The 26,455-nt window shown below is 44.6% G+C and overlaps 1 protein-coding gene and 1 pseudogene across 2 annotated transcripts; one reads left to right on the plus strand and one right to left on the minus strand.

Moving 5' to 3' along the window:
* Nucleotides 1-811: 811 nt before the first annotated feature.
* LOC126536173 (spartin-like) lies at nt 812-26,344 on the plus strand. 2 transcript variants are annotated; one of them, XM_050183057.3, is made up of 9 exons: nt 812-1,030; nt 1,164-1,603; nt 4,190-4,424; nt 12,596-12,790; nt 15,301-15,495; nt 23,764-23,916; nt 24,683-24,773; nt 25,596-25,746; nt 26,100-26,344. In XM_050183057.3, exons 2-9 carry the CDS (start codon nt 1,181-1,183, stop codon nt 26,160-26,162), a joined length of 1,506 nt encoding a protein of 501 aa, XP_050039014.1. In that variant the 5' UTR covers nt 812-1,030; nt 1,164-1,180; the 3' UTR covers nt 26,163-26,344. The 2 variants fall into 2 exon arrangements, with proteins under 2 accessions (XP_050039014.1, XP_050039013.2); XM_050183056.3 differs by having other exon boundaries at nt 813-1,030; nt 25,596-26,344.
* Nucleotides 6,507-7,664, minus strand: LOC140217046 (uncharacterized; annotated as a pseudogene).
* Nucleotides 26,345-26,455: the final 111 nt, after the last annotated feature.

Raw genomic sequence — 26,455 nt, forward strand, 5'->3', positions numbered from 1 at the left:
AATTTCGCTTCGTGCTGCGTCTCGTTCAGCTAGTTTCAGCGAGAACACAGTGTGCTCACGAAGCCGTCAGCTATCTCGGATCCGCTGTAGCCTTTCCAACCCACCGCAGATTGCCTCAAAGATTGCCTCCAAGGACGTGCGCGGCCGCGCTCAGCTGGAGTAGAAGTGGAGATGCGCACTAACCTGCCCGTTTCCTAGCGCGCGTATATCTCCCCGCCCCATCCCTTGCGCGCGTGAGAAGACGGCGCGCATCCTTGCTCCCTTGCGAGCCACCATCCTCCTCGGCCCACCCTGGCAAACTTTCGCTCGCACCTGCAGCATACGGCGTGCGGCCGCGGTGTTATCTGACTTGGAATTTACACGGAACATCACGGTGACGCCGACGGCGGCAGTTTGCCTAGATGGAGTGGTCATAATTGCTATCGCAATAAAGAAGTTCGATAGCAGGGGCTGTCAAGCAGTTATCGTCGTATTCAAAAGTGGTCTGCATGTGATTATGCCTACACCAGGCTTAGCGCCAGAAAAAGCGCCAGAAGAAACCGCGTTTGTCATAGCCGATTACACACTAGATGATGATAACAATGGTTAAGGCATAGTTAATGAAATTGTCTTAGAAACGGTACAGCGAGAAATGGCCTGTTTTAGCCAACCAGTTATATTATGCTCATTACGGTCTAGCATTTTGCCCACGTTTATGAGCTCTACTTTACATTTTCTTTTCATTAAACTTGATTCTGATAAAGGTGTTCTACATTGTGAACGTTCGATGCGTCCTTTAACGGAGGTTTGTGCACAACGCTCGCGCCCTCATCACGGAGGCCACGTTTGAAGTCGAGGGCGGCGACGGCGGCTCGGGAAATGACGCGCATTTGCTGATGTTTGCTGCTCACGTGGCGCGCGATCAGCTGAGAAGTCTAAAATTTGACCCTATGTCACCCGGCATTCTATTAGCGGAGCTATCTGATTTAATCTGCTCTGTAAAGAGCGTTGTATATATAGCAGTCGGGGGAAGCGCCGATCAGCCGTACAGGTGAGTCGGCATGGCCTTTGGACACAAGGCCGTACGAATGTGTTTTTGAAAGCCTGTCGCCGAGCCCATTCCTCCGTAGCAAAGAAAACGCATTGTCAGATTTTACTAATAAACACTTTTCTTTTGGCTCTAGCATACCGAACGCTTATCATGGCACAACAGTACGCGGCGCCTAGCAGTGCAGTCGGCGGGCTTCAGGAAACCCTTCGGACCAACCATGACGAGGCCTTCCTGTACGTGTCCCAAGGCCTCAGCTACGAAGAACAGGGCGAAAACGCCCTTGCCATCGAGATGTACTACAAGGGGCTAGAAAAGTTGGCCAATGGCTTGAACCTGAACTGCGAGCGTCCGGGTTGCAATGGTCCGGAGTGGGAGAAGGCGCGCACCATGCAGCGGAAGATGCAGCACATCAAGGACGAAGTCGAGTTTCGGCTCATGGCCATCGAAGCAGCCGGCGGAGCACCTCTGTACGCCGACAGGCCACCGACCTACGACGAGGCGACGAGTGCGGGTACAGCCCGCCCACCGCGAAGGGAAGCAGAGGAGCTCTTCTGCATCGATTCTGGTGTTCAGGTAGGATGAAGCGGGCCTTTAAACTGAAGACCGTGGCTGACCGTGGTTAGATACTAATTAAGGAAACGTCCAGTGAACTGAAGCTTGCCATGCTTGGCGTGCAACAGCACACCATGAAAAGTGTAACAAGAGAGGGCATGTATTTCCCCGATCGAAGTGTATATGATCGGATTATGTGCGTGCATTTGCACATAATTTGCAACTATTGCACATTGCTCGCTGAGTGTCAGATTGGCTTCTACAAGTGACTGTCAGCATTTGAACAGCTGGTGGTGTAGTACTAGATAGTGTGAAATGTTTGGATTGGACAAATACACATTTACCAGACTTCGAATCTCTAAACATAAAAATAAAATATAGAGTTCAAGCAAAACAATAACAAGGTTTAGTACAGCCTTTGAACCCCTCGGATTGTGTTCCAACTATGCTTGGTGCACCAAAATTTCTGGCGCCCTTCAAAGCTTTAGCACGCCATGTAGGGATCGCACAAGTACCACTACACTGCCTGTAAAGAGTGGTGCCAGTCCTAATACTCAATCATCAGATTGTGAACACTAATATTGTTTTGAATTTTCAATAGGCTGAGAAAATTTAAGATAAAAGGCGTGCACTGCAAGTTAAATGTGAAATTACTATTGTCGCGCACTGCAATTCAAAAAGAATTCTTTGGAAATTCTCGGGAGTAATACAGCCAAGACAACAATACCTTGTCTGAGCAGCTATGTCGATTGAATATTGTAGCATCTACCTTGCATATATGGTAGGGATAAACATGCGGCATACTATATCTAAACATATACAAAACATCACAACAATACTGATGGCAAAACTTCGCCTAGAGTGTCGATATAGTTGCTATCACAACAAAAACTTTGCTAACCATTGGAAGTGGTAGGTTAAAGTTAGAGCCGCCCTTCAGTAAATTCATATTGTTCATTAGATTGAAGTTTTTCTTTTTTTCTGTAATAATTGGCAGACAGTGTGCAAGTATTGCAGGCAAGAGGTTTGAAATATGTAAGAGGTAAGGCCCAGTTCCATATCCATGTCCCATATTAATAACATTTTGAAGCACTAGATTGCTTATCTTGGCATAATCTTTGCCTTTTGTGTCCCTGTAAACAGCTAATGTCGCCTAACAAGAGGAATACTATGATGATTTTGCATAAACATAGCCAAATGTGCATATGTTTAAAGGAAAATGAGCTTGATTAATTCACCACATACAAGTGGATGTAAACATTGCATCTAATTTGAGCTGTACGTTTGCTGGTGACATAGCCATCAAAGCTGATCCAAGATTTAGGGTACATTCAATGGCTTCATAAGTAGGCTTTGCTCATTTATGCGCTAACTACACACCATGACCCCTTTTTAGCAATGTGCTTTGATACATGGGCTCCCGGTGCCAAGGTGGTCATAACAAAACTTTGTTTTATTTACTCTTATTGATTGGATTATTCTGTATCTCCAGTTTAGAGCAAACTTTCCTGTTTTGTATTAATGGGCACTTGCAAATAACTTTTGGCAATATAATCAGTGTTAATTACAGGTGATCATAATTTATGGGTTATGTGAACTGTGCATGATAAATATGTAAAAAAGTGAACTATCTTGAAATATTGCATCTCTATCCACCTTTCCTAGAAACAGTGTCAGGCTGGACTAAGCTAGCAAATGTTTTGGTGGAAACATGAGCCTTGAGAGATCTCTTTGGCGTTGTGCTAGTAGCATCTTGCAATGCAGGATACTAGATCTCACTCTTTTTCGCTGTATATTTGTTAAGCCAATTGTGTGTAATTATGGTCACTTGTGTGTTTTGTTTGGCCACTGTTGTCTTGATTCTGGGGAAACTTGTATTTGTAGCAAATATACTGTCAAGGTTGGGCCTCGCAAGTCAAGAAAACTAGGCAATTACCAGTCCTGCAGGTTTGCCAAGTTTGCTTTGACAGTATATGCTACTCACAACCAATTTAGTCAGAAGAAGAAGAAGAAACTTTAGTAAAGAATAGTCCGGCAGTTCTTGATGTGGTGGCCTCAGGTGACGGCTCGAAGTTCTTGGACTCGAGCGGCATCTTTGGCTTGCCGGACGGCCCAGAGCTGGTCTGCCAGCTCTGAACTTCTGATAGCCGCCTCCCAGCGGCGGCGACGCCTACGGAGAAGGTCCCCGGCGGCTCCCGCATCCGGGGCGGCGTCGGGAAGAACGGAGCTCGAGCCTTCTCCTACTCTGGCAACAGCCGCGATTCTGGACGCGTCGCCAACGGAGCTGCTTTGATTACCGTTGTTGCCGGCACACTCCCAGAGCATGTGTGGCAGCGTTGCTCTGTGTCCGCATGCTTTACACGCGTCTGTTGGATACAGACTCGGATAGCAGTGGTGTAAGATAGCGGGGCTAGGGTAGGTGTGTGTCTGTAGCAAGCGTAATGTTACGGCCTCGTTCCTGTTCAATTTATCGTGCGGTGGCGGGAATGTGCGTCTTTCAAGTCTGTAGTGTTGGGTGAGGTCTCTGAACGTGGTTAGGCGATCGCCCCACGCCCCACGAAATTTTATTTTTATTTTATCTTTGTTCCCAATTCGTGCCCACTCCAGATTTTCTATATCTCTGGTGGAGGAGGAGTTGAGGCACCACCTGAGCCCACGAATCTCCATGTGTACCGGTTGCCGGGCAAACAGGACGCCGTATTTCCTGAGGATAAAGCCCCACTTCCGTGGCTACAAGTGGGCACATGGATTTACCCTTTGGTTCCAAAGCAGTCCCCGGCCCTGAGGTCAGGCTATGGAGCCTATCTTTTTCCCAACATTGATGCACCTTTGAAAGAAGCTGGTAAGAAATTGCTAGCCTATCTTGCATGGCTCCCTAGCCCTCTTAAGCACTGCTGCATCACCAAAACAGGTGAAGGATTCTTTAGTGCTGAAAAAATGTAACTTGACAATGGAAACAGCCTGGAGACTGTGTCAGCATTCTTTTGGTTGTGCTGAGCAGGAGGACAATTGATTTGATTCAAGTTTCACTTGACTCGCAGTGACCATGTGCTACTGAATGTTAGCACAAGTTGGGCACCCACGCCATGTGCATTCCAGATGTGCATTCCAGATGTGCTCTGTGGTAACTGTTTGTGCAGTTTATCTTGTCCTGTTTTTCTTTTGTATGTGTGTTCTGTTCACCTGCAATTCTTTCCTTACCACAAATTCTTACATTTAATGTTAGATCGTTAAATAGGTAAAACCTGTTAAAATGCTTTTTCTCTGTTCATGCACATCATATCTCCATTGTCAAGTTGCATCTCTGCAGCACTGAAAAATTCTTCAAGTATGTTGCAACTAACCCTGCATTCAGCCTTTGTTGACAGAGATAGGTTCTGACTGGTGTACCAGATATTCTACTAGTCTTCAGCTTCTTATTGCAATAAACAAGCTAATAGGATATTATTTAACTATTGCTCCAACTACCGTTCAGTTGCAATTAAAGAAATTTAAATATCGCATAATTTCTGTCGATTCAAACAGATTTCATAAACTTTGTAGTCATTACATGTCTTTAGTGTTTTTATCGATCCTACTTCCAAGTATCCTTATGGCCAGATAAGCTTATAAGTTCTTCACCAGTTTTATAGCATTATATAAGTAGGATACAGCATTAGAACATTTATTCATAAAAGGCACATGAAAAACATTTAAAAACGTTTTAGAAATTCGTCCAATTATTAGATAGCTGCTTTGATTAACTTTATCAAGTGTATTTATAGTTGCATCTAGTCTTGTAGGAAAACTTTAAAGGTGCTTTGTGTATGTATATATTCTTTCATTGGCAACTTTCAGTCCTCATGTTCAAATATATGTACTTGAAAATTCACCCATTTGATATGCTATATCTCATTGGTATGTGTTGATAGAGACTTTGCACAGATATAAGGCTATTGTAAATGTAGCCACCAATTATATAAGAGCCCAAGTATCTTTATTGGTTCAAGCTGTGTAGCAGGGGCAGCGCCAGGATTTTTTGACTGGAGGGGCACCCAAGACAGGCGAGTTCCCTTGGTGGTGGTGGGGGGGGTGCAGGGAGGCAAGTAACATATACGTTGTGTTTTGACTATGTTTAACTGAGCTGAAGGCCTTTTAAACGCATCAGTATGAATAAGGTATTCCAGCATCGCAGTAAAATATAAATTAATATTTAGCATATTTACACAGCAGTGCTTCTGCTAAGAAAATAAAAATTTATATCATACATGGTCAAGCACATACATAAAAAACAGCATTAAATAAATAGAAAAAGAGAACAGATACCCAGCAGCAGCAATATAGCATCAGTTAACTAGATCGCAATATAGCTTCAAAAGAGTATATTTCACAACAGGCGAGAGAACTAGCACCTCTAAGCAACCTGTATACCAATTCCAACTTTGGTTACATATAGATTAAACCCTTGTGGCGCCAGCTAGTGATTCTAAATGTTGGAAATGGGAACAAGAATAGCAAAAAGGTACATGGGAAAAGAATAACAAAACAAATAGGAGAGAGGAGAGGACAGCAAAAATAAAGCATGCAACAGGCATTTCAGTCAGTGTCATATTTGGCCATACAGTACAGTATGTTTCATAAACGCAAATAATAGCTCTCTGACTACACACTATTCGCTACACAAGCTAGGCCACAGGCTTGGCCTCGTACAGCACCCTATATGGAGTGTCTTTCAACGTGATGACAGGGACAGAGGAAGGTTTCGTGACAACCGCAGATGCCAACACCTGTGCTGTGACAGTACAAGACAAAATACAGCCAGAGTTTATTCGATGGTCAAGCGGGTGTTCCGATACCGGTATAGGTATCAGTCCTATGCGCATGCCGCACAATTTCCCTGCCAAAGCGCCGCAGAGATACAATGGGCTATAATTATACCGGCGTACTAGTGCAGACGCATACGTCGATCACTGTGCGCAGCATCAAACATGTCGACAACACATTGAAGATCTATCTTATTGGCAAGAGATCGCTCGACCACAGGCACAGCTAGGTCGCTCAGATGGTTATTCGTCATCTTGCTGTGAAGACAAGTCTTCGATCTTCAAAGGCACGAAAACATGCGCTCACAAGTTGATGACGATGCCGGTATTGTCACGGCAATAACACCTAGCTTGGGAAGTTCATGGAAGGCTAGTTTATATTCTCCCAAGACAGTCGCCAATTGCAGCAGTATCTCTATCTTCCACTTCCTTTTGGCTTCGATGCGCTGAAGAAGTTACGTTACCAGCTTGCAGTCAACTACAACGCTTTTGATGTCGCATGCACACTGCTCGGCGAAAAGCTTGAGTAAGGAGATGTCCATAAAATTCCCACTCTGGGGGTGGAGGGTGCCGACTCCGCAGAGTACATAATTATTCTCCGTGAACTGCCTGCTGGTCAGCTCCACAATCAGGTGGTCGAAACTGGGTAGAAAAACTCTGACTCTGAATGTTTCCTTTGAATCTGGAGACTCTTCTTCAATGGGCCGTCCTTCGCTCAATACATATTGCTCTAAATGAATCGGAAGGTGCATTATTCTCTGCTTTTCTCTTTGGGACACCACATTCTCCTCAGAAATACTGCAGGTTTGCGCCCAGACAGTGCCAAATGCGTGCTGTGAATTTGCCATTTCGGAGAACTTGTTAATGACTGTGCGTGCCATGAGGCATGCCTGGCTTATATTGCAGTCTCTACATTGCAATAGGTCCGAAAGAACCTTAAGGCTGCTGAGTACCTTCGTAAATAGGCTTAAATAGAAGAGAAATGAGAAGCTCATTTGCTCAAACAGACTCCCAGCTTCCGTTGCCCACCTGCTGTTTGTAGCGATGACTTCAGCGAGACATAATAGGATAGCAGGAAAGCTTTTCATTCCCGCTGTGCAAGCTGCTACCAGGCCCATCGTGTATCGCTGAGACTCTGCAGCTCTATCACTGGCAAAGACAACCTTTTTTTGCACATCTACATACAGAGAGTGAATTGCAGAACCACTCGGGAAGACATAGAGGCATTCTAAAAGAGAGTAAAAATTCCTCACCAATTTTATCAGCTTGCAGACATCCATGATGACTAGATTGAGGCAGTTGTTCATGCAGTGGACGTACACTGCCTGTGGCACTGTCTATTTGTACCGACAAGGACGGACAAGCATCGTCGGGAGTGATGGTACACAGTCTCTTCAAGTGGAGTCAAAACGGAGCGCCAAGAAGGATTTTCTTGTTCATGGAGCATCTCTGGATCTCCCATTGTTGAAGCAGAAAGCTCGGTGTGGATGCATTGTTGCTTGGTCTGCTTGCTTGTATACGAAAGAAAGTTGGCAATGCACCTTTTCTGCGGCATCCTGAGGCAACCCAAAGGTCCTGTGGTGTCGACCACACGTTGGAGCCTATTCCGGTGGCGAGACAGGCTGGCGTTTCCTCCCGCGACATGAGCACTGCTTGCAAGCGAATTGGCTGAAGTGATTGGTGCCACCACTACAGTGAGCTGGAAGGCTACAAGGGGTCAGTGCAATGAGAGAATGGCTGCGCCGCATCGTGAATGGTGCGCCCAGGGGCGGTCGTAGCTGCAGCGCTGTCGTCGCTCACTACTGAAGCTCCTGTTACATCTCAATATGGCAAAGAACATTTCTTAGACGTATACCAGAGGCAACCCACCCCATTCATCAACCGCCTATCCAGAAGTCAACGCAGCTTTGACACAGACCATTGACGGGTCAAGAAAAGACCCTCTACCTGAAGATGACAAGCTGAACTAATGGATGAAAGGGACCCAAGTCGACGGCTACTGAAGAATAGCACCGACCTTGGATTCTCAGGTTGCTATACGGTCACATATTTCATACCATCAGAGGCAGAGCTCGGCGGAACGGCGTGAAATCCTGGGTGGGATATTGCAACCGATTCGACGTTTGTGATTTGCCACGATACAGTTGTCGGATTCCCTAGTCTAGTCGCCTAAGGAATACGAAGGGATAAAAAGCGGAGACGTTTCGTTCAGAGAGGCTGATGTGAATTCAGACGTTTAATATGCTCCTACATGGAGTGGGCTTCCATATCTGGAGCCCGTGTATATAATGTAAATAAACGCTTTTAACATGAGAACCATCTTGAAATACAGCGCAGCGGGACGTGTATAAGATGAACACAGGCGCCTGTGTTCATCTTCCTATCTGTTGTGCCATCCCGTTGCGTTGTATTTCAATATGGCTCTCATGTCACAATACCAACTAGCCCAGCATTCTACTCTTTTCAACCCTTCTAAAGCGAAGCTTTCTTTTCCTCTCCCTTCGATTTTCCCACTGCTGCTGCTGCCATCTGGCACACAGTGTCGGGGAGTGGTTCGGAGCATGTGTATACATGACAGGAGTGTGGCAGAGAAGACGGCGTGAGAAACTCACTTGGACCTTTGCACCGTGTTGAATGTGCATAGTACCTTCTGGAACTCCCTGGGCGGGGCCACATTAACCTCTTGGCAGCTGTAATTATCCGTGACCCCCTGCAAAAGCATTGTAGAAGGTGCAGCGCTTACCTTTCTAACGTGCAAGTCCAGAGGGTAGATAGAATGGTAGAGAGGAGGGGAGAGAGGAAGCAGAGGTAGAGCAGAACAGACACAGTCTCTAAACGAGTGAATAACAGCCTTGCCACTCTTCGCTCACAGTTCCCATTCAAAGGGAAGGGAGGGGGGGATAGGGAAAAGGTGATGTGAGAAGGCAACGAAACGCTACTACTATAGACACAACAGCAGTTACCGGGAAACAGGATAAATTTAAGTTCTAGGTGCAGTACAGTACGTGTCTGTTATTTCTAAATAATAAACACCCTGAAAATATGTCAAGCGGACAACTTATGCAGGGCGTGCAGAAAAAGAGCTGCATTAATTAAAGCACACCGCAGAGTCTAGGTGACAGCATGGTAGCATCGGCACATCAAATTAACGCTTCTGTGCCTGCCACGGTAGCTTTGTGGCTATGTCATTGCTCGTTCCGACTGCAGCAGCCGCATTTCGACGGGGGCGGAATAAGAAACGCTCATACACTTAGATTTAGGGCCACGTTAAAGAACACCATGATGTCAAAATTAATCTGAAGTCCGCCACTATGGCGTACCTCATAATCCGATTGTGGTTTTGGTATGTACAGCCCTATAATTAATGTTTCATACTTTTGCCATGATGCGATGTGCCATGTGAGGCAATGACAATACTCAACCCTCTCGGAGGTTATAAAAAATAGGTAGTGACTACAGTGACAGGGGCCCGGCACTTTAACATCTGCACTGCGGTGACGGGGCCCGGCTGCATTGAAGCTTCATTCTGTTATGCTCCATTTGATCAGACAAAAGCGGGCATTGAGAATCATGACACACTCGAGAACTGATACACCCAGCAGGCCACTGTTCAATTAACTAAACCTATAGCCATTTGATCTTACGCGTGAGCATAAAAAAGCTAGCTACGTCAACAGTGTTGTGAAATGTAAACATCCTTTCCCTGTGTCCATATATTTTTCATCATCACGTGCTACCAGAAGTATTGCTTCTGGAAATCTCAACCTGCCTCCTGCATAATGTATATGGCAAAAGACTGCTTGAATTTGTTCGAGTTAAGACATGTAACAACATACCCTCCAAAATAAGAAACACAAAATTTCGGCAAAGCACTATTTATTAGCTGTAAACCACTGATTTTGTGCCTGTGTTCTTGCTTGGCGTTCTGTTGTTTGCGGTTTGATAATTTATGTAACTGGTAATAATTTTCATGCATGCCTTAAAGAATGTTTTTTTTCTGTTTTTAATGTGCTAATGTGTTGCATTCATCCCCTGTATTCATCCCCCTAGGCTTGTACCGAATGTCTGTTATATTTTGCGTATCCGGACCCATCCATTAGCCTGCAGCAATTGGGTCCAACAGTCTTTTACATATGCACTGTAACACCTATGATAATAACAAAGAAGGAGAGAAAGAAAGTTCACTAGAATGGAAAGGAAATGGTAAAAAGCACATTAAAAAAAAGGCATGGCATATGCTTATGCTTGTGTAGCACCAGACAATGATTTGCTCGCTTAGAAGACCGATAAACATACAGTGCGGTGCAACTTGAGAAATAATTATGTTGAAGCTTCCAAGACTTTAGAAGAAAAGAAAAAGAAAAGACTGAATCGTCTTGACGGCACATCACAAATTGCCGTAGTCGTCGAAGCCTTGGTATAACGAAATTATTTTTTAACAGCTCTGATAGTGTTCATGTAACAATGGTTGCTTGCATACTGTCAAATGCTCATATACTGTGGCATAAAGCTCGCGGCACGGTGCGAAAACGCGCTCGTAGCAAAACCGAAACATTGTTCGCGGACATGCATGCAGACGCACAGTCGGTCACTGCGAACCCGTGCGATCGCTGCATTGAAGCTTCATTCTGCTTTGCTCCATTTGGTTACACAGACAGCTCACCATAAGAACATATTTCACGTAGTTTTCTCTGTGATTGCCTACCTTTCACGCAAGAAACTGGTTTGGGGGAATCTATTGCGGCGACTGCGCGCAGTGTCCCAGCTTACTGCACATAGTAAATAAGGAGATAGCGTCTGTAAACCATTATGTGCTTTCTGTTTGTTCAAGATTATTATTTTAAATGTAAAATACTTCTGTCATTTCGAGAGTACTTGCAAAAATGTCCAAGAGGGCTCCTGCATAGTATCTTTATTTAACGCTGATAGACAAACCTATGCAGATGGTGACTCCGTAAGTCCTCGCCCCCATAGTTGTATGAAACTCTATGCTCGCCCCTAATACCGACATCGTTATAGTGATGGCCCCGTCGCTACAGTGTTGTTGTTAAAGTGATGGGCTCCGTCACTGTAGTGCTGATGTTAAAGTACTGGGCCCTGTCACTGTAGTCACTACCTATAAAATATGACCCACAACAATGCCTCAGGCAAACACCTCTCCCTGTGTGTTTCATATACTACACAGACAAACAGCAGGGGTGCACGCAACGTAATGTTTAGCGTCAACTCGGCACTCTCGCGTTGGACTGAACGTTGAAGAAATGAAACATTTACCGTCAAGATCACCGTTAATTATCATCAATCAAAGCAAACAGCACAGAAAACTTCGCTTACATTGATTCCCACAGTGTGTGGGTTGTGCATAATTTTTCCTACCTTCCTACTACCAGACATACTTGTTGATGGGCTTGTTGGATTCCTGGCCCAAACGCCACTTTGAGCCGTAACACTCCCGAATGTGTTGACGTTTGGCGCGCGTCTTAACCGACAGGCAATTAGGTTCGCGGAACAGATGGCCGACTGTAACTGGTGGTGTCCTGCAAGGGTGGTTGGCACACCAGGTCTTTTTGAGAGTAGGCAGCGTTGTCCCAACGATTTTCTGTGAGAAAAACTGCGGCTTGGAATGGGTCATGGCCTCTGAACTCGTTTGACCCCACTTGCGATTTTGTGGCTGAGGCTATTACATTCGAGGCAAGAACTTGCCGGTTCACGCAAGCAGACTGAAGAACGAAGAAGTGTAGCCCATTTTTAAGTCTATTTAGAACCGTTGAAACCATTTTTATCTTATTGTGACAGTTCGCACTGTATTTCAAGCGCCTATTCTATCACAAGTGCGAGGGTAATTGCTTGTGATCAGAAGTTTTCTGTAATAAATTATTGTGCTTAAACAAGGCCGTCCTTTGTAAGCGGCGCTGCTTTCATACATCTGCCTCCAAATTATAAGAAATCGAAATTGACATTTTGTTTCATACCACCTACCTTGGGTCAGCTTTTCGGCACTCTTGGGGCAGTGGAGCAAGGGGGGGGGGGGCGGAAATTTGTCCCCGCCCCCTGTGCCCCCCCTGGTGCTGCCCCTGCTGTGTAGCGTTATTGTTTAACTTATCTTTCTTTACACTATAACTTGATTTTGACTTGTACTTTTGTTGCAACTGACTATTCAAGGAGTAGAGAGTGCATATAAAATAGTTTTCGTCCATTGGCTTCTGTACAGGGGCTTTTGTGGGAGTCCTGCTTCCTGCTGACCTGCCATACGAGATGATTTCGCTTTTTGAGTCTCTCATGGAAGAGCTGACTGCCATGAAGATGGAGGCCCTGACAGACCTGAGCGGTCTCCCAGATTCTGTGATGAGCCGGTTCCGTCGGTCTGCCTCCTTCAGCCAGCAGGTGTCTGAGAGCATAGTAGCAGGTGTGTGCCTCGGCCCACCTTAGTTTTGATTACCCACTTGTCATACTGCTCTAAACGTGTGTCTTCCTAAAGTTATAATTTTTTGAATGACGAAAAAGTGCTTTTAGCCACTCTTCTAATGTGACATATACAGTTGAAGCTCAGTATAATGGAAACTCAATTTAGCAAAATCCGCAGTATGCAACTAACTTCTTTTTTCCTAACTTTAGCCTAGTTCAACCCAATGTATTGACTGCATACATGCCGTTGTGCTAGTGAACTCATGATTCAAGCTTAATTCTAATTCAACTGCCTATCTTGTCCTTCAGGTCAGTGTCTTATTTTGCACTACTCTTAAGCTGGAACACAATATATGTTTTTCTGAAGTTTACTAAAGTCCACACACATTGCATGCTTATAAGTTGAGCCTCTGTGACAAGCAAAAGACAGCCTAACATTAAATGCATCATTTGCACAATTCTTTTTGCATGGAAATGTTGCCAGCGAGTGTCAAAAAGCATGAACTATTGAGCGGATGGAACACCATTTCACTGTCCTTCATGTCAGTAAAGAAATTTCCCTGGATGCTCTCCATTGATGCTCATAGATATGGAGACACTATTGGCCAGTCAGAACAGGAGAACACCAAGTGGAAGTCAGCTTAGTGCCTCAGTGATGACAAAATGAAATGTGTCTAGTCTCAGCGGCATTGTCGTTATTTCAAACAACATGGTGGCCCCGGTCTTGGGTGATCACTGCACAGTTGTAAGCAAACAACATGGTAGCCTAGCTTTGGCATGCTGGGACAATCATACAAGCATACACATGGCAGCATGTGACTGTGGCTGCTAGTAGTATGTCCACTTCATGTTGAAGCATTGCTTTTGCCACAACCTGTGCTGCAAGCATCAGTGCTATTGATGCCATAATTTCATAATAATTTGTAGTTTTTCTTGTGGGATTCTGTTTATAAATGCTTAATGACGAGGTGTTATTCACCAGGACTTTTCTAGACACCTGTTCCTGATACCCGGAAACCTCAACCTAATGAAATTTGCATTTTCACAAATATTTTCACTGCAAGTACTGTGTGTGTGTGTGTGTGTGTGTGTGTGTGTGTGTGTGTTTTTGATGTCAATCAGCTTAAGTTAACGCTCATGTTTTGTTGATCCTGTGTTGTCGTTGATTTCGCACTGCTTGTTACCTTGGGGTTGTACCAACAGCTCTGTCAAATTGTCTGTTAAGCTTTGGTTTAAAATGGGAGTGCTATTTGTCAGTAGCCTTTGTTTATGGTAATGGGCATCAAGGAAGAAAAAAGACTAGGAGGGATTATGACATCAGGCAAATAGCCTTGGCAAGACCTCTGACATCTCCCCTCCTCTCCTTCAGGTAGCATCTGCATGTTGTCTCTTAGGAAATAGGGGCTGCATGGTTGCTGTACCTTTCAAGGCATTGTTTGGTTCAAGCTAGCTTTTAGTGACACCTTTGTCATGGTTGGCACTTACCACCTGCTCTCTACTCTATCTCCCATACTCTCAAAGCGCTCTACATCTAGAAATTACCGACAAGGTAGGGCCCATCTCCCTCCATTATATATTTAATGGTGACGCTTCAGAATCGTCATGTGACAGTAGTCATTTTCTTCCTCCATGGTAATTATGATTGTTTACAACTTTGTTTTATAGTACTTCTTCTGGGAATTGTGCGGTGCTTCAACATTGCTAAAAGTAAATGCACAAAAGATGCACCAAGACCATAGTGCCAACAGAGCACTCTGGACACCGCAGCACCGTGGTGTCCAGCTCTTTCCTTGTGCCTGCGGTTTTGCACTCTTTTGGCAGCGTTTTAGCACTGCAGTGCCAACAAGCCCAAAAACCCATTTTGTGCTGTTTCAGCACATTATCAAACACTGCGGCTCATTCTTACCTGTGCATAGCAGAGTGTGGGTGTAGGCCAGTTGGTGTTTCCTGATTTTGGGAAGTTACCGCAAGCAAAACAAGACTTGAAGAAAGGGATGACACGAAGCGGTACTGACAACTGATGATGTAATGAAATGAACACCAAGCTTATACAGATCAGACACACATGTGTACCCAAAGAGCAACATAAAAACTAATAAAATATACGGAGCGACATTAAACAGGGGTGTAATATAAGTATGTACTAAGAAAAGGCTGACAGACTGCTGAGGCACTGAACACGTGTGTATCACATTGAAAAAAACAAAAGTTCTTTCTGAAAAACCGCAACTGACGGCGAGCTAGCACAGTCACCATCCTTAAAGCGTTGCATGGCCACTGTCTCTACAATCTCTTTCCAGCTGGCCATTTTTTCTTCCTATAATCTGTCTTTCAAAACAAAGGACCACAGCCCAAGCAACTGCGGCAGTGAATAGCCAAGTTCGACCCTCCAGCAACCCCCAGAGAATGTTCATGCTCATGCAAGCGAATGTTAATGCACCTACCAGTTTGCCCAATGTAGTATCTGCTGCAATTTAGCGCCTCTGTTGCCATCTTGTTCCCTCTCTCCAGGCTCGGAGGCACTGTCCAAGGGTTTGACCAAGGGTGCCATGGTGACTGGTGAGGCTCTCAAAATGGGCACAGCGCGGCTCAAGCAGTACCTCAAGCCAGAAGCCCAGCCGGTGATGGTGGACCCCAGAGTGAAGCAAGGGCTTGAGATCCTGCGTACTGTCACGGGCTCGGTGCGCAATGTCACAGAACGTGTCGGTAAATGGTTACTAACTTTTGCAAGATGCTTTAAAGGGACAGACAATCATTCAGAATGTGAATCGAGATAGTCCCACTGATGGAAACATTGCCTGCTATTGACTAAAACGAGCAGTTTTCCTCATTAAGTTTGGATTTATATTTTTAATTCGTCGTAACAAATTGCAAAATATTAGCTTTGGTGCCCTCGCGCGGCAAAAGCATGACAGAAAATAGGATGCCCTATCGCGTGACCTTCAATTAGTGGACACAGCTCCTCAGCCTTTTTGAAATATTGAAATGCAATACATTTTTTTCAGTAATAAGTTTTTCTGTAACTTGCAATACGCAGCTAAATCTTCGCTTGTTACGAGTAGAAAAGTAGCACCATGGCCTCTGAGAAGGGGCTACAATGTGTGCCGCCCGATCTCGAAGGCCATGGTGGCGCTGTGAGAACTTGTGCTCTCGGCCTAAAGAGGGCACCACATTGTCACTCAATCTCCAAAAGTAGCGCCAACCACTTCCCTCCTCCTCTGCTCAGCGCGGCCTCAACGGTGGCGCCGCCCATGCTGACCGTGCTGTAGCAGGCGACGGCTAACACGCTATCAGAGGAAATCCACGGAGAAATTCGTTCGAGCCCTGCGGAGCAGTTTCTTCAATCCAGATCTTGCTTCGTCAGTCGGTAACTGGCCTTAAGAATGTCGTGTTGGAATTGCGGAAAAAAATAGAGAAATGGGCCATTATTTGAGGTGTAAAGCACGCGCACGTTGAGAGTTTGTGTTGCTGAAACAGGACGCATGCACGCGGTGTGCTCAGACACGTGCGTAATTACCAGAGTTTCAGGTTTTGACAGCGTGAAAGTATGTGTACGTGGTTGCGTAGGTTCACATACAGTGCCTATGATGCATGCGATACCCATTTACTTAATCGGACGCATAAAAATCTTAACGTTAAGCAGTAAAAATGTTAATCCTTATCAGCGGGCCTGCAGTCCTTTGCGGCCTTTCTCGGCCATTATAATCCTGCACACAAAACGTGCGAGTAGCCACTGCTCATGCCTTCAATATTGAGGACGTGTCCGGCAGCAGCTGGGATGGAGGCGAAATGCAAGAGGCCCGTGCAGAGATTCCTCGTTGGTGTTCCGTGATTCTCCTCACATGGGTGCGGTATGTTGCAGCAGTCGCGGGGCGCTTTTTTCGTTGTGGGGTGCTTTGGTAATCGCGACAATAGATTTTTTTTTTTTTGCAAATGATGCTCCAGGAGGGCATATGTAACAACTAACAGAGGCCTCTGGAGAGCAAGTGACATTACAAGTGCCACTTTGGTGCCCTGGAGGCGCCGTCAATAATACGAAATAATGACACGTTGTTACAACTAGTAAATAAAATCTACTAAAGCAATACGATCATGCAGAGGCACCAACTACTGGCGCTGCGCTACCACACCCACGCGAGAATTACGAAACGTCAACGTGGAATTTATCGGCCCACGTACAACTACAATCAAAGTGCAGGTTAAGCATCCCCAGGTGACTTAAATAAAGTTATCGGGAGCTGTCCGCTACGCCCAATACATGTGGCCGTACATTTGAAGCTAAACGACTGCAGTGAGCCTTGCAAAAGCATCGAGAATGTGCTAACTTCTGGTGGAGCTCAAGACATAGCATGAATAAAGTCGGTTTTATGTCACAGGCCAGTTGCAGATGCGTACACTTTTGGCGCAAGATGAAACTAGATGAAATAAAGAGAGCACATTCGAAAAAAAGTCAACTTAAACGCGCTAAAAGCACGCACAGCATAAACACATACACTTTTTCGAAGCGGCAGGCATGAACTAGGCTCAGAAGAAGAGGTTGTGAGGAACCGTGGCACTTCACAAAGCCATGGGTTTTTTGCTACTTCCTCAAAGTCAGCCCGCCCGATCCTATGTATAAACACTTTTCTTCTTTGTGCGTTGCGCTCGCCTGATGGTAAAGAAAGAAGCCTTTTGCCGTCGCTGTGTCTGTTGCGGCAACCGAAGGCACAACAGCACGACATCACAATTAAGTTCTCCTCCTTGACACACTCGATTTGTTCCGCTAACACACTCGATCAGTCCTTTTGCACGTACTTTCGTCGCGCAGGGCCAACAATGGCGGTCGGAGCGCACTGGAGAGAAAAAATATACAAAAGCACGGCGCATGCTTCCACGTGACACAGATTGGCCAATGGGGAAGTGAAGGAGGCTGGGGCGACAGGAGGCGTGGAGGAGGAAACGTCTAGGAGAGCTGGGTGGCGGAAAGACCTAAGAATGGCGCTACTTTTGGAAAATGGAGGGGCTTTAACTAGCTATCACTAGGATTTGCAGCAGCCACAGCTGCGGCGCCTTAGTACAGCAGCATTTTAGAATGGGGTAAAACAGTAAAAACGCAGATAGTTAATGAAAGTTGCACTCAGTCGTGCGAAAGCTATTCACCGTTTTTCTTTCTCAATTTGAGAAGCAGGCTATAGGCTTTGCTCTCGCTTCTCAGTGTTGTGGTTTTGGTATGAAGAACTTTATTTAGGTCCTGAGAGATCAGTCTGGGACTGACGTGGGCCGCTCCCACGTCGAGACAGAGAAGCTGAGCCCCTCTGCCGTCACACAGGCCCTTTGGGCAGCCCTGAGTTGGTCCGCCAGCACTGCACTGTGCAGCGTCCGCTGCCACCACTGTTCACCTTGAGAACCATCACCGGCCAACGCCAAGCAGCGCCAAAGCATGTGTTCTAAATCGAGCAAACCCTGCACTTACAATAGAGGGAAACCCCGCTGTCCGGATTAATTTTATTCATGATGACCGGGTTAGGGTACGTTCGTGTCTGCAGCAGCCTTAATGTGGCCAATTTAATTTAGAATGTGGCAGGGGTAATGCTCTGCACCCTAAATAATAGTGCTTGGTGATCTCGTCGTAGCTTAACAGCTGGTCCCTGAACTCGGGAACAGAATATCTAGCCCCTTCAGGGAGTACACAGCGCACTAATCCTCGTGCCTCCCTGTTGCCCACCTCATTGAGGTTACGCGGCACTCCCTCCATTGACAGCATGTGCGCTGGGAACCAAGTAACTGTATGCGAAGTGGTATCCCTACCCTGCAGCAGTCTGTAAGCTGGTTCCTCAACAAATCCCTTCGAGAAGGCTTTAATCACAGATTGCGACTCACTAAACACCAAAACTCTTTCTGAATCAGTTAGTGCTAGAGCAATAGCCACCTGCTCAGTGACCCCCGGATCTTTTGTACAAATGGAAGCGGCATTTCGAACGCTCCCTTTGCCATCTACCACCAGCGCTGAATAAGCATTTTTCCCATTAATCCATGCCACGTCAAGAAACGCAGACTCCTCCTCCTGATCCTTTGTCTCTCGCAACAACGCCCTAGCTCTCGCCGTCCGCCTCCCTACATTGTGCACTGGGTGCACATTCCGCGGAAACGGACGAACCATGATATTGGCACTAAGGTTCACGTTCAACTCGTGTAACTGCATCCCATCACGCGACACAGCCACCGATTCTACAATTGACTCTTAAGATATACCTACCCGCTGGTGTACCAAGCAACCGTTCTCTCTGTGCTGTACGCTGAGCCTCGACAATTTCATCTACAGTATTATGCCAACCCCGTCACAACAACATATTGTTTGACATACTCACAAGCAGACCAAGCATTGCCTTAACGGCTTTTCTGATTAAAGCTTCCAATTTATATTTCTCCCCCCTATTCCAATTTAGCATAGCTGCCACATACGAGAAATGACACAGAATAAATGCGCAAACTAACTGCATCGCACCTTCCTCTTCTAGACCCCTATGCCTATTAGATATCCTTCTGATAAGCCTTATGGCTTCCTCCGTCTTCTTGGTAATACCCTGAATGGTTCTATTATTCGATCCATTCGCTTCAACTACAAAACCGAGGAGCCTGGCTGCCTCAACTTTGGTATCAACGACCCTTCCTTAGTATGGATTCTAATGCAAGGCTCAACTTCCGGTACCCAATCCTTTGGCCTACAACCTAGCTGCTTAGGTTTGACACCGCAGATTTGAAGATCAACAACTCCGACTTTTTAGTGGAATACTTGAGCCCCATAAAACCCAAATACTCTTCCGTAAGCGTTACCACTTCCTGCAGCCTAGCCTCAAGCTTTCCGTCACTACCGCCAACCCTTCATATAATAACGTCATCCATGTAGATAGAATAGCCACTACCCTGGACAGTGTCCAGTATATTAGCCAACTTCCACATCGCCAGATTGAATAACACAGGCGAGAATACAAGAAGTCCAATTAGTACCTTAGTATCCCTTGTCCGCCGGTGAAGGAGCTGATGTTTAATCCTGATCATAGCAACCTGAATCGAGAGGCTCGGCTGAAATCCTACCATCGAATGCGGAAAGACCCCATTGCACTCAACATAACGCATTAGCCTATTTAAGATGACATGGTCAGCGACTTTCCCCAAAACACGATGTCAGAGAAATGGGTCTAAGATTTTCAGGCCCTATGGGCCTTCTCCTGTTTGGGTATCAGAACAGTAGTTGCAAGTTTTCACTCTTCCGGGAAAGAGTCTTCCTTCCTGCGGCTGTTGCTCTCCCGTGTGAGGAACTTAATGGACCCTCGTCTAAATTCCGTAACATTTTATTCGTAATGCCATCCGGCCCTGATGCCTATCGAACATTAAGGTACTGCGGCACCACCCTTATATCACTTTCAGTGAATTCCTCATCCATAACTCTATTTTCATCCCCACTATATTCCAAAATCATCTCAGGTGTATCGTGCCAGGTCTCCAACGGAAGGTATCTGTCAGTCAAATCCTTCAGCAACTCTTGCTCCGTGGGGTCCCGCCATGCCTGATGGACCAGCTTGCCTATCACAGTCCTCTGATTAGACTTAGTGTTTGTCTCGTCTAGTAAATGTCTGAGCAAACTCCAGACGCCTCCCCTCTTAATGCGACCATCAATAGAATTGGATACTTCATCCCATTGCTGCTTGCACAGTACCCGACAATGGTCTTCAATTTCTTGATTAACCATTTCTATACGCTTTGTAAGCCTTCTATTCAACCTCTGACTATTCCATCTCGCTAACATTGACTGCTTCGCTTCCAACAAATGAGCCAGGGGACTTTTCTTTTGCGCTGTGTCAGTATTGGTCTTGACCTCCTTAGTGGTTGCCTCAACGTCACTTCTAAAATCGCTAGTCTGCTGTTCCAAGTCCAACTGACTTCCCTGATTTTCGATTCTCTGCACTCTTCATTTCCTAAATGCATCCCAGACAGTCATGCTGAATGTGTGCTCCTTTTTATTAACCATTACCAAAGTAATCGTAAGTATGTAACGATCGCTACCGAAATCTATATTAAAATTGAACCAGAGTGAATCCACCAAACCCCGAACAAAAGTGAGGTCCGGTGTTGAATCTACATGTCGACGTGCCACATCTTGTGGGATATGAAGGGTCTGTAATCAGATTAAAATTCGAGTCTAGTGCTTGCTGTCTTAGTCTCTCCCCCTTAATCAAGGTACTTCCACACATGATAGGGTGCATTAAAGTCCCCTCCGATAAGCAATGGCGCATCCTTAGCCAGATTGGCTGCCTTGGTCAAGAGAGATTTGAAACTCTGCTTCGTGTCTCGGGGGCTACTGTACTGCTGTCAGGACTCATATTTTTAAGGCAGAAGCCTTAAGTGGCTCGTTGCAATGGCTCATAGCTATAAAATGCGGCGAGTGGTACAAAAAATATTATAATCAGAAATGGCTCGTAACCCCGTAAGCAAGCAAAGATGCAATGGCTTGTACCCTCTTAAGGCAGAGACTACAAGTGCTCAACAAAGTGAATACATTAATTGAAATCATCCATACAACACGCAGAACAGCACACGTTTCAATAAAGAACAAGCTCAAAACAAGCATTTGAGCCATCAATAAAGCATCGCATACCCTCCTTGGAAGTATGTTACGGCTGAGGATGCTTGCCGAGCTAGAAACGAAGTGTGACGTGCGCAGCAACGGGAGCAAAGTGTTCGACCGTGAGTGCTGCTTTCCCATGCTGTGAGGATGCAACGTAAAGGCAAGGAGAAACGTAGTTGGTGCGAGTCTGACCTGCTATACGAGCATGCGAAGCTGCAGCTAAGTGTAGAAAACGAGCTGAAGAAGCCGAACTGCGATAGCAGCAATGCGACTATGTGAGATGGGAACGTGGAGAAGAGGCCAAAGCTTGCAGACAATGGCTTGCCACACGTGTACTTCATATAGTGGCTCGTCATGTCTTACAAAGTCCAACCCCTCCTGTCGTATAATTTGATGCATTACCAAGTGTGCAGCAGCCTTTTGCCCTCACGTTAAAGGAGTGCATCACGCTGCTGAACTTTTTTTTTTAGATTGCTCAGATTGAAAAATTCTACTTCCAAACTTTTACGTGCTTTTGAAAGTAACCGCTGCAGGTATAAACACTTTGGAGAATGAGCGTTTTGTTGTGCCATAAGAAAACTGGGTCATTAAAAATTGTTTATCAGTCCCTCTAAGGTCGACTCGCATTTGGTTTTTGCTTCTGCTATCAAGTGGAATTTTTTTTTGCTCTTCCTGTGCCATTTCTAAGACGTATGAAAGGCAGAAAAGCTCTCGTGTGGCATTTAGTAGCCCTACCAATTTGAAATTGAATGAGTTGCACTTCAAAGAGTTAAGTATGTACAATCGTATGTTGGGAGTAGATGTTTTCTTTACATCCTCAGATTTATTGCCCCAAATTTTTTACCAAAGTTCTGAAAAACGGTAAATTTTAGAAAAATTTTAGGTGCCAAGTTCTTTTATTGGTTACCACTTTATGACATGTAATCATTACTTTGTTTACACAAGTTTTCCAAAAGTAGTATTCGCAAATTATAGGTATGATTTAAAGCCACATGCGATATACATCAGTTTGTCTGCCTTGTACATCATAAGAGACGCCGTCTACAGAATTATTATGATTTTCTGTTGCTGTGTAATTAGGATATTGTAAACTTGGACCTTCATTCTTCTGAAAATTGCTAGTGTTTAAATTTGAGATTTTAATTTAAAAAATAAGCGAACTGGGTTCAAGTTGGTTCAGCGGTAGCCATAATTTGTCTTACTGCATTTCACGTGTATTTGAACAGGGAGTGTTAGAGCTAAAGCTTCATTTTAAAACACGTTGGCAGGCTAGTTGGTTTGAATCCATGATAGAATATGTAAGCGCATCTGAACAAGGACGTAGAAAAAGATACACAGAGACAGCACTGTCCTTATGTATCTGTTTCAGTGTTTGAATTTATGGCATCCTCAAAGAATCGCACCAGGGCGCCCTGATGCGTAATTTCATCCTATCCTAATCACACCAAGGTGCCCTGGTGCACAGTAATACGACTTGCCGAATTTCTCATTAGTGCCCTTTTAACCCTTTCCATGCCAAGGATGACTCTCGCTTGTCTGGGCATTTTGCATTTTCTCCAATATGCATGCCAGTGACAAATCTCACTCATCCAGGGATTTCCTTTAGTCTACTAATACCATGGACGAATGTTATAGCTGTTTTATCATTTCAATGCAAATTCTGTGCTACCAGATGGCATCAGCTTCCATAAAAACTGTTTTATTGCGAGTGCGGTTGGGTACAAACACAGTGGAAGTCTGGCTGCCTTGGGTTTCAAAAATAGCATTGCAGAGTTAGGTGGTTGCAGTGATGACAGCCATGTTTTTCAGTGTCGGGATATTGATGTTTTTTTATGTTTCTTCAACTCAACTAAACATTTAGACCCAGAATGCTCTAGTGAGTTGTGTTCAGAGCTTCGATTATACTAACAATTGTGAGAGAGAGTTTGAGCCTCTGGCAGCCTCTCTTGCCCCATGTGTGGACATGACTTGGCGGAAATGCTTTGCCATCGGCTCCTTTGCTGCTTCCTTTCCTCGTACATCGCATGGTGGCTAACAGAAGCACATGTGACTTCTGTTCTAAGAAATGTCAAGATTTATATAGACTGTTTCTTTGGCCATGCCTATGTGTAACACAAGAACATTAAAATATTGACAGTACCAGACAACAGAATACTGTTAGAAACGAACTGCTGATACTATTGCAATCATGAAAGCTGCTCGCAACAATAGACGATTAAAAAGTTCAAGTAATTTTGGTGGTTTCCTGGATAAAGAAAAAAGAAAGATTCAAATGGAAAGGGTTAACGCTATGCAGGAGTGTTTCTGTGTGCCTGTTCTTTTCTAGTATACATAAACTGCAAACCCTAGCTCATTTGACTTTACTGCAGCCAACAAGGTGGGTGAGCTGACGGTGACAGTGGCACAGATGGTGGCCACAAATGTGTCCTGTGACACTTGCGTGGCTGGCATACAAGAAGTGCCTTCCACAAGCATGGACAAAGTGCACGGCGCAATCACCATTGCCAAGGGGGGCCTACAAGGCAAGTCGAATGGAATGTGAAGTCAACACTGTGCATCCCATGTTCACTCTTCCTCCTTAGAAAAGTGTGGGCAGTAATTGTGATGTTTGGCCACAGCTGAATCTATCAAAGGCACAAATTATTAGACTGACATCAAATTGGCAGCAGTTGCCCACAACCTGCAGTGAATATGCCTGGGCCATGCTAATAATATAGTAGCAAAATTTTGCAGGTTTGTGTGATAGCAGCAGCAAAACTAATCAATGGTCTCATGAGTAAATGATGCAATGGGGTCTATAGTGACTGTTTCACGAGGTTTGATGTCCGTGAGTAACTGTAGCTATGAGAGGCAGTGTAGTGGAGGATTCTGGAATAATTTTGAGCAGCTGGGGTTTTGCAACATGCACCTAAATTGAAGTACCACAAATATTTTTGCATTTCACCGCCATCAAAAAGCTACTGGCATGGCCAGGCATCGAAATCGTGACCTTGTGCTAGGTGATAGATTCCATAGGCTCACCATACAAGTACCTGCTGCGGTGACTCGGTAGCTATGTCATTGTGCTGCTGAACACAAGGCCATGGGATGGACTCATGGCTGCATTTCGGTAGGAATAGATGCATAAACACTTATGTACCTAAATTCAGGTGTGCGCTAAAAGATCAAGCTCTGGGACTTTGAATCTTAACAATCAATCATTGCCATTCATGTTTGTTTTTTGCTTGCAAATGAGTGGAGTTCAAAGTGTAAATGTGCTCCATATTTCTTTTTTTGCCTGATGCGCAGGTTTGTCCACTGTGTATGTTGGTTTGGAAAATGCAGCCAAGATCTTGGCTACCAGCCTTGCCAATGAGACAGTTGAGGTTATTGGCCACAAGTGAGTATGAATTTCTCAGTGTTACTTTAATGTTAAATTTGCGTGGCATGCGCTTCCTGCTTCAACATGATGTGCAATACACAGCACATGTTCACTACTGGAATTATCTGTTTGTGTAAAAGTGTGACAGTTGCTTTATATGACGTAGTTATGAAAGTGGCAGTTCCTATTGATGAATGAATTAGCAACCTAATGAATGAGCAGATAATAATTTTCAAGGCTTTAGGCCCTGGGCTTGAAATTAGCAACAGCGTTCTTACTCTTTGGACATAGTTCCATGGTGATCACTGTTCTGAAAGTTCTGAGAGTTGCAAAAATCTGGCATGTCTATTCATGTATGTAAATTTATATACAGTGCAACACAGTTCTATCATTGTATTTGCAGTGTAGGATTATGTGCTGCAACATTACTGCCTTGCATCAATTGATAAATGTAGAATTGCCCAAGCAACAAGAGTGATAATCTGTTGTGTTGTGCCTACATGGCAGCATCATTCAGTGATGAAGCATCCAACTATGAGCACGTCCCAATTTGCTAAAGGATGAGCTGGTGATAAAAACATAGTGCATGTGATAAAGTTAACCAAGACAAGTTTTAGGTTTGTTTATTTATTCAGATACGTCACAGGTTCCTGTTGGAACCTGTGATGACAATATGCAAGCATATTAATTTTCATTTATGTGTCTTTCCGGAACTGTCTCGATGGTTCATTTTTCTACTTCATAGCATTAGCTTGTGCAATGTTTACCTTATTGAGATAAGTTATTATGTTCACTTGCAATTTCTACATGTCTAAATGTTGTGCACTGGTTTCTCCTCAGGTATGGAACAGATGCTGCACAAGTGGTGGACAGTGCCATGGGCTCTGTCACCAATGTCACTATGGCCACAACGGCAGTCCGCGGTTTAGGATTCAAAAGAATTGCGAAACACACAGCAAAAGAGACCGGAAAAGCAATTCTTCAGGAATATGTGAGCAGCCTTGAGGCGCAAGGAAATTTTCATGAGAGTGCAGCCATACGAAAAAACCTAGAAATGCAAAAGTCTTAGAAAGTGTTATTGTTTTGTCACAACTCCCAAGAAGGAAAAATGAAGCTGTTGCAGAAGTTATCGCAATGTTTTGTTTTAGTTAGCGGCGCAGGAAATTGTCATTTGGCGTGTAGTTCCTGTTGAGTTCCTTGAGAAGCATATATGAAATGTCTATGTAGTGCATTAGAGTATTGTTGCACTATCTTTGCTTGTCGCTGCTAAAGCTTAGCACCTTACACAATTTGTGACGTGCCTTTTAGTCATACTTTTGTTGTTGCTTCACTTCTGCCCTTCAGCTCAAACAAAAGGCATCTCAGGAAGCACAAAGCACTTCAGGGGATGAACAAATGGACCTTTAACTCATCCACTCACTCACCCCTCGGGTATACTGGTGCTTCCATAAAAAGAAGTGATGTGCTTCAAATATAGAGTGATATGTGTATATTGTATATGACAAATACAAATGTATATTTCAAGCGAAAATGACAGCGCGTGCTGTTGTACAGATGTATTTTTTTTTAATAAACATTATTACAACATGGTTGCCTGTCCATTTTTATTGCCATTTTTACAGTGTTGCATGTGTGATAGCAGTTTCATTATGTCGAGAAGAAGCACGGCAGGATCACTTTTTGGGTAAGTTGAGTGTGTT

This window comes from Dermacentor andersoni, chromosome 4, assembly GCF_023375885.2.
Source record: "Dermacentor andersoni chromosome 4, qqDerAnde1_hic_scaffold, whole genome shotgun sequence".
Taxonomy (NCBI): Eukaryota; Metazoa; Arthropoda; class Arachnida; order Ixodida; family Ixodidae; genus Dermacentor; species Dermacentor andersoni.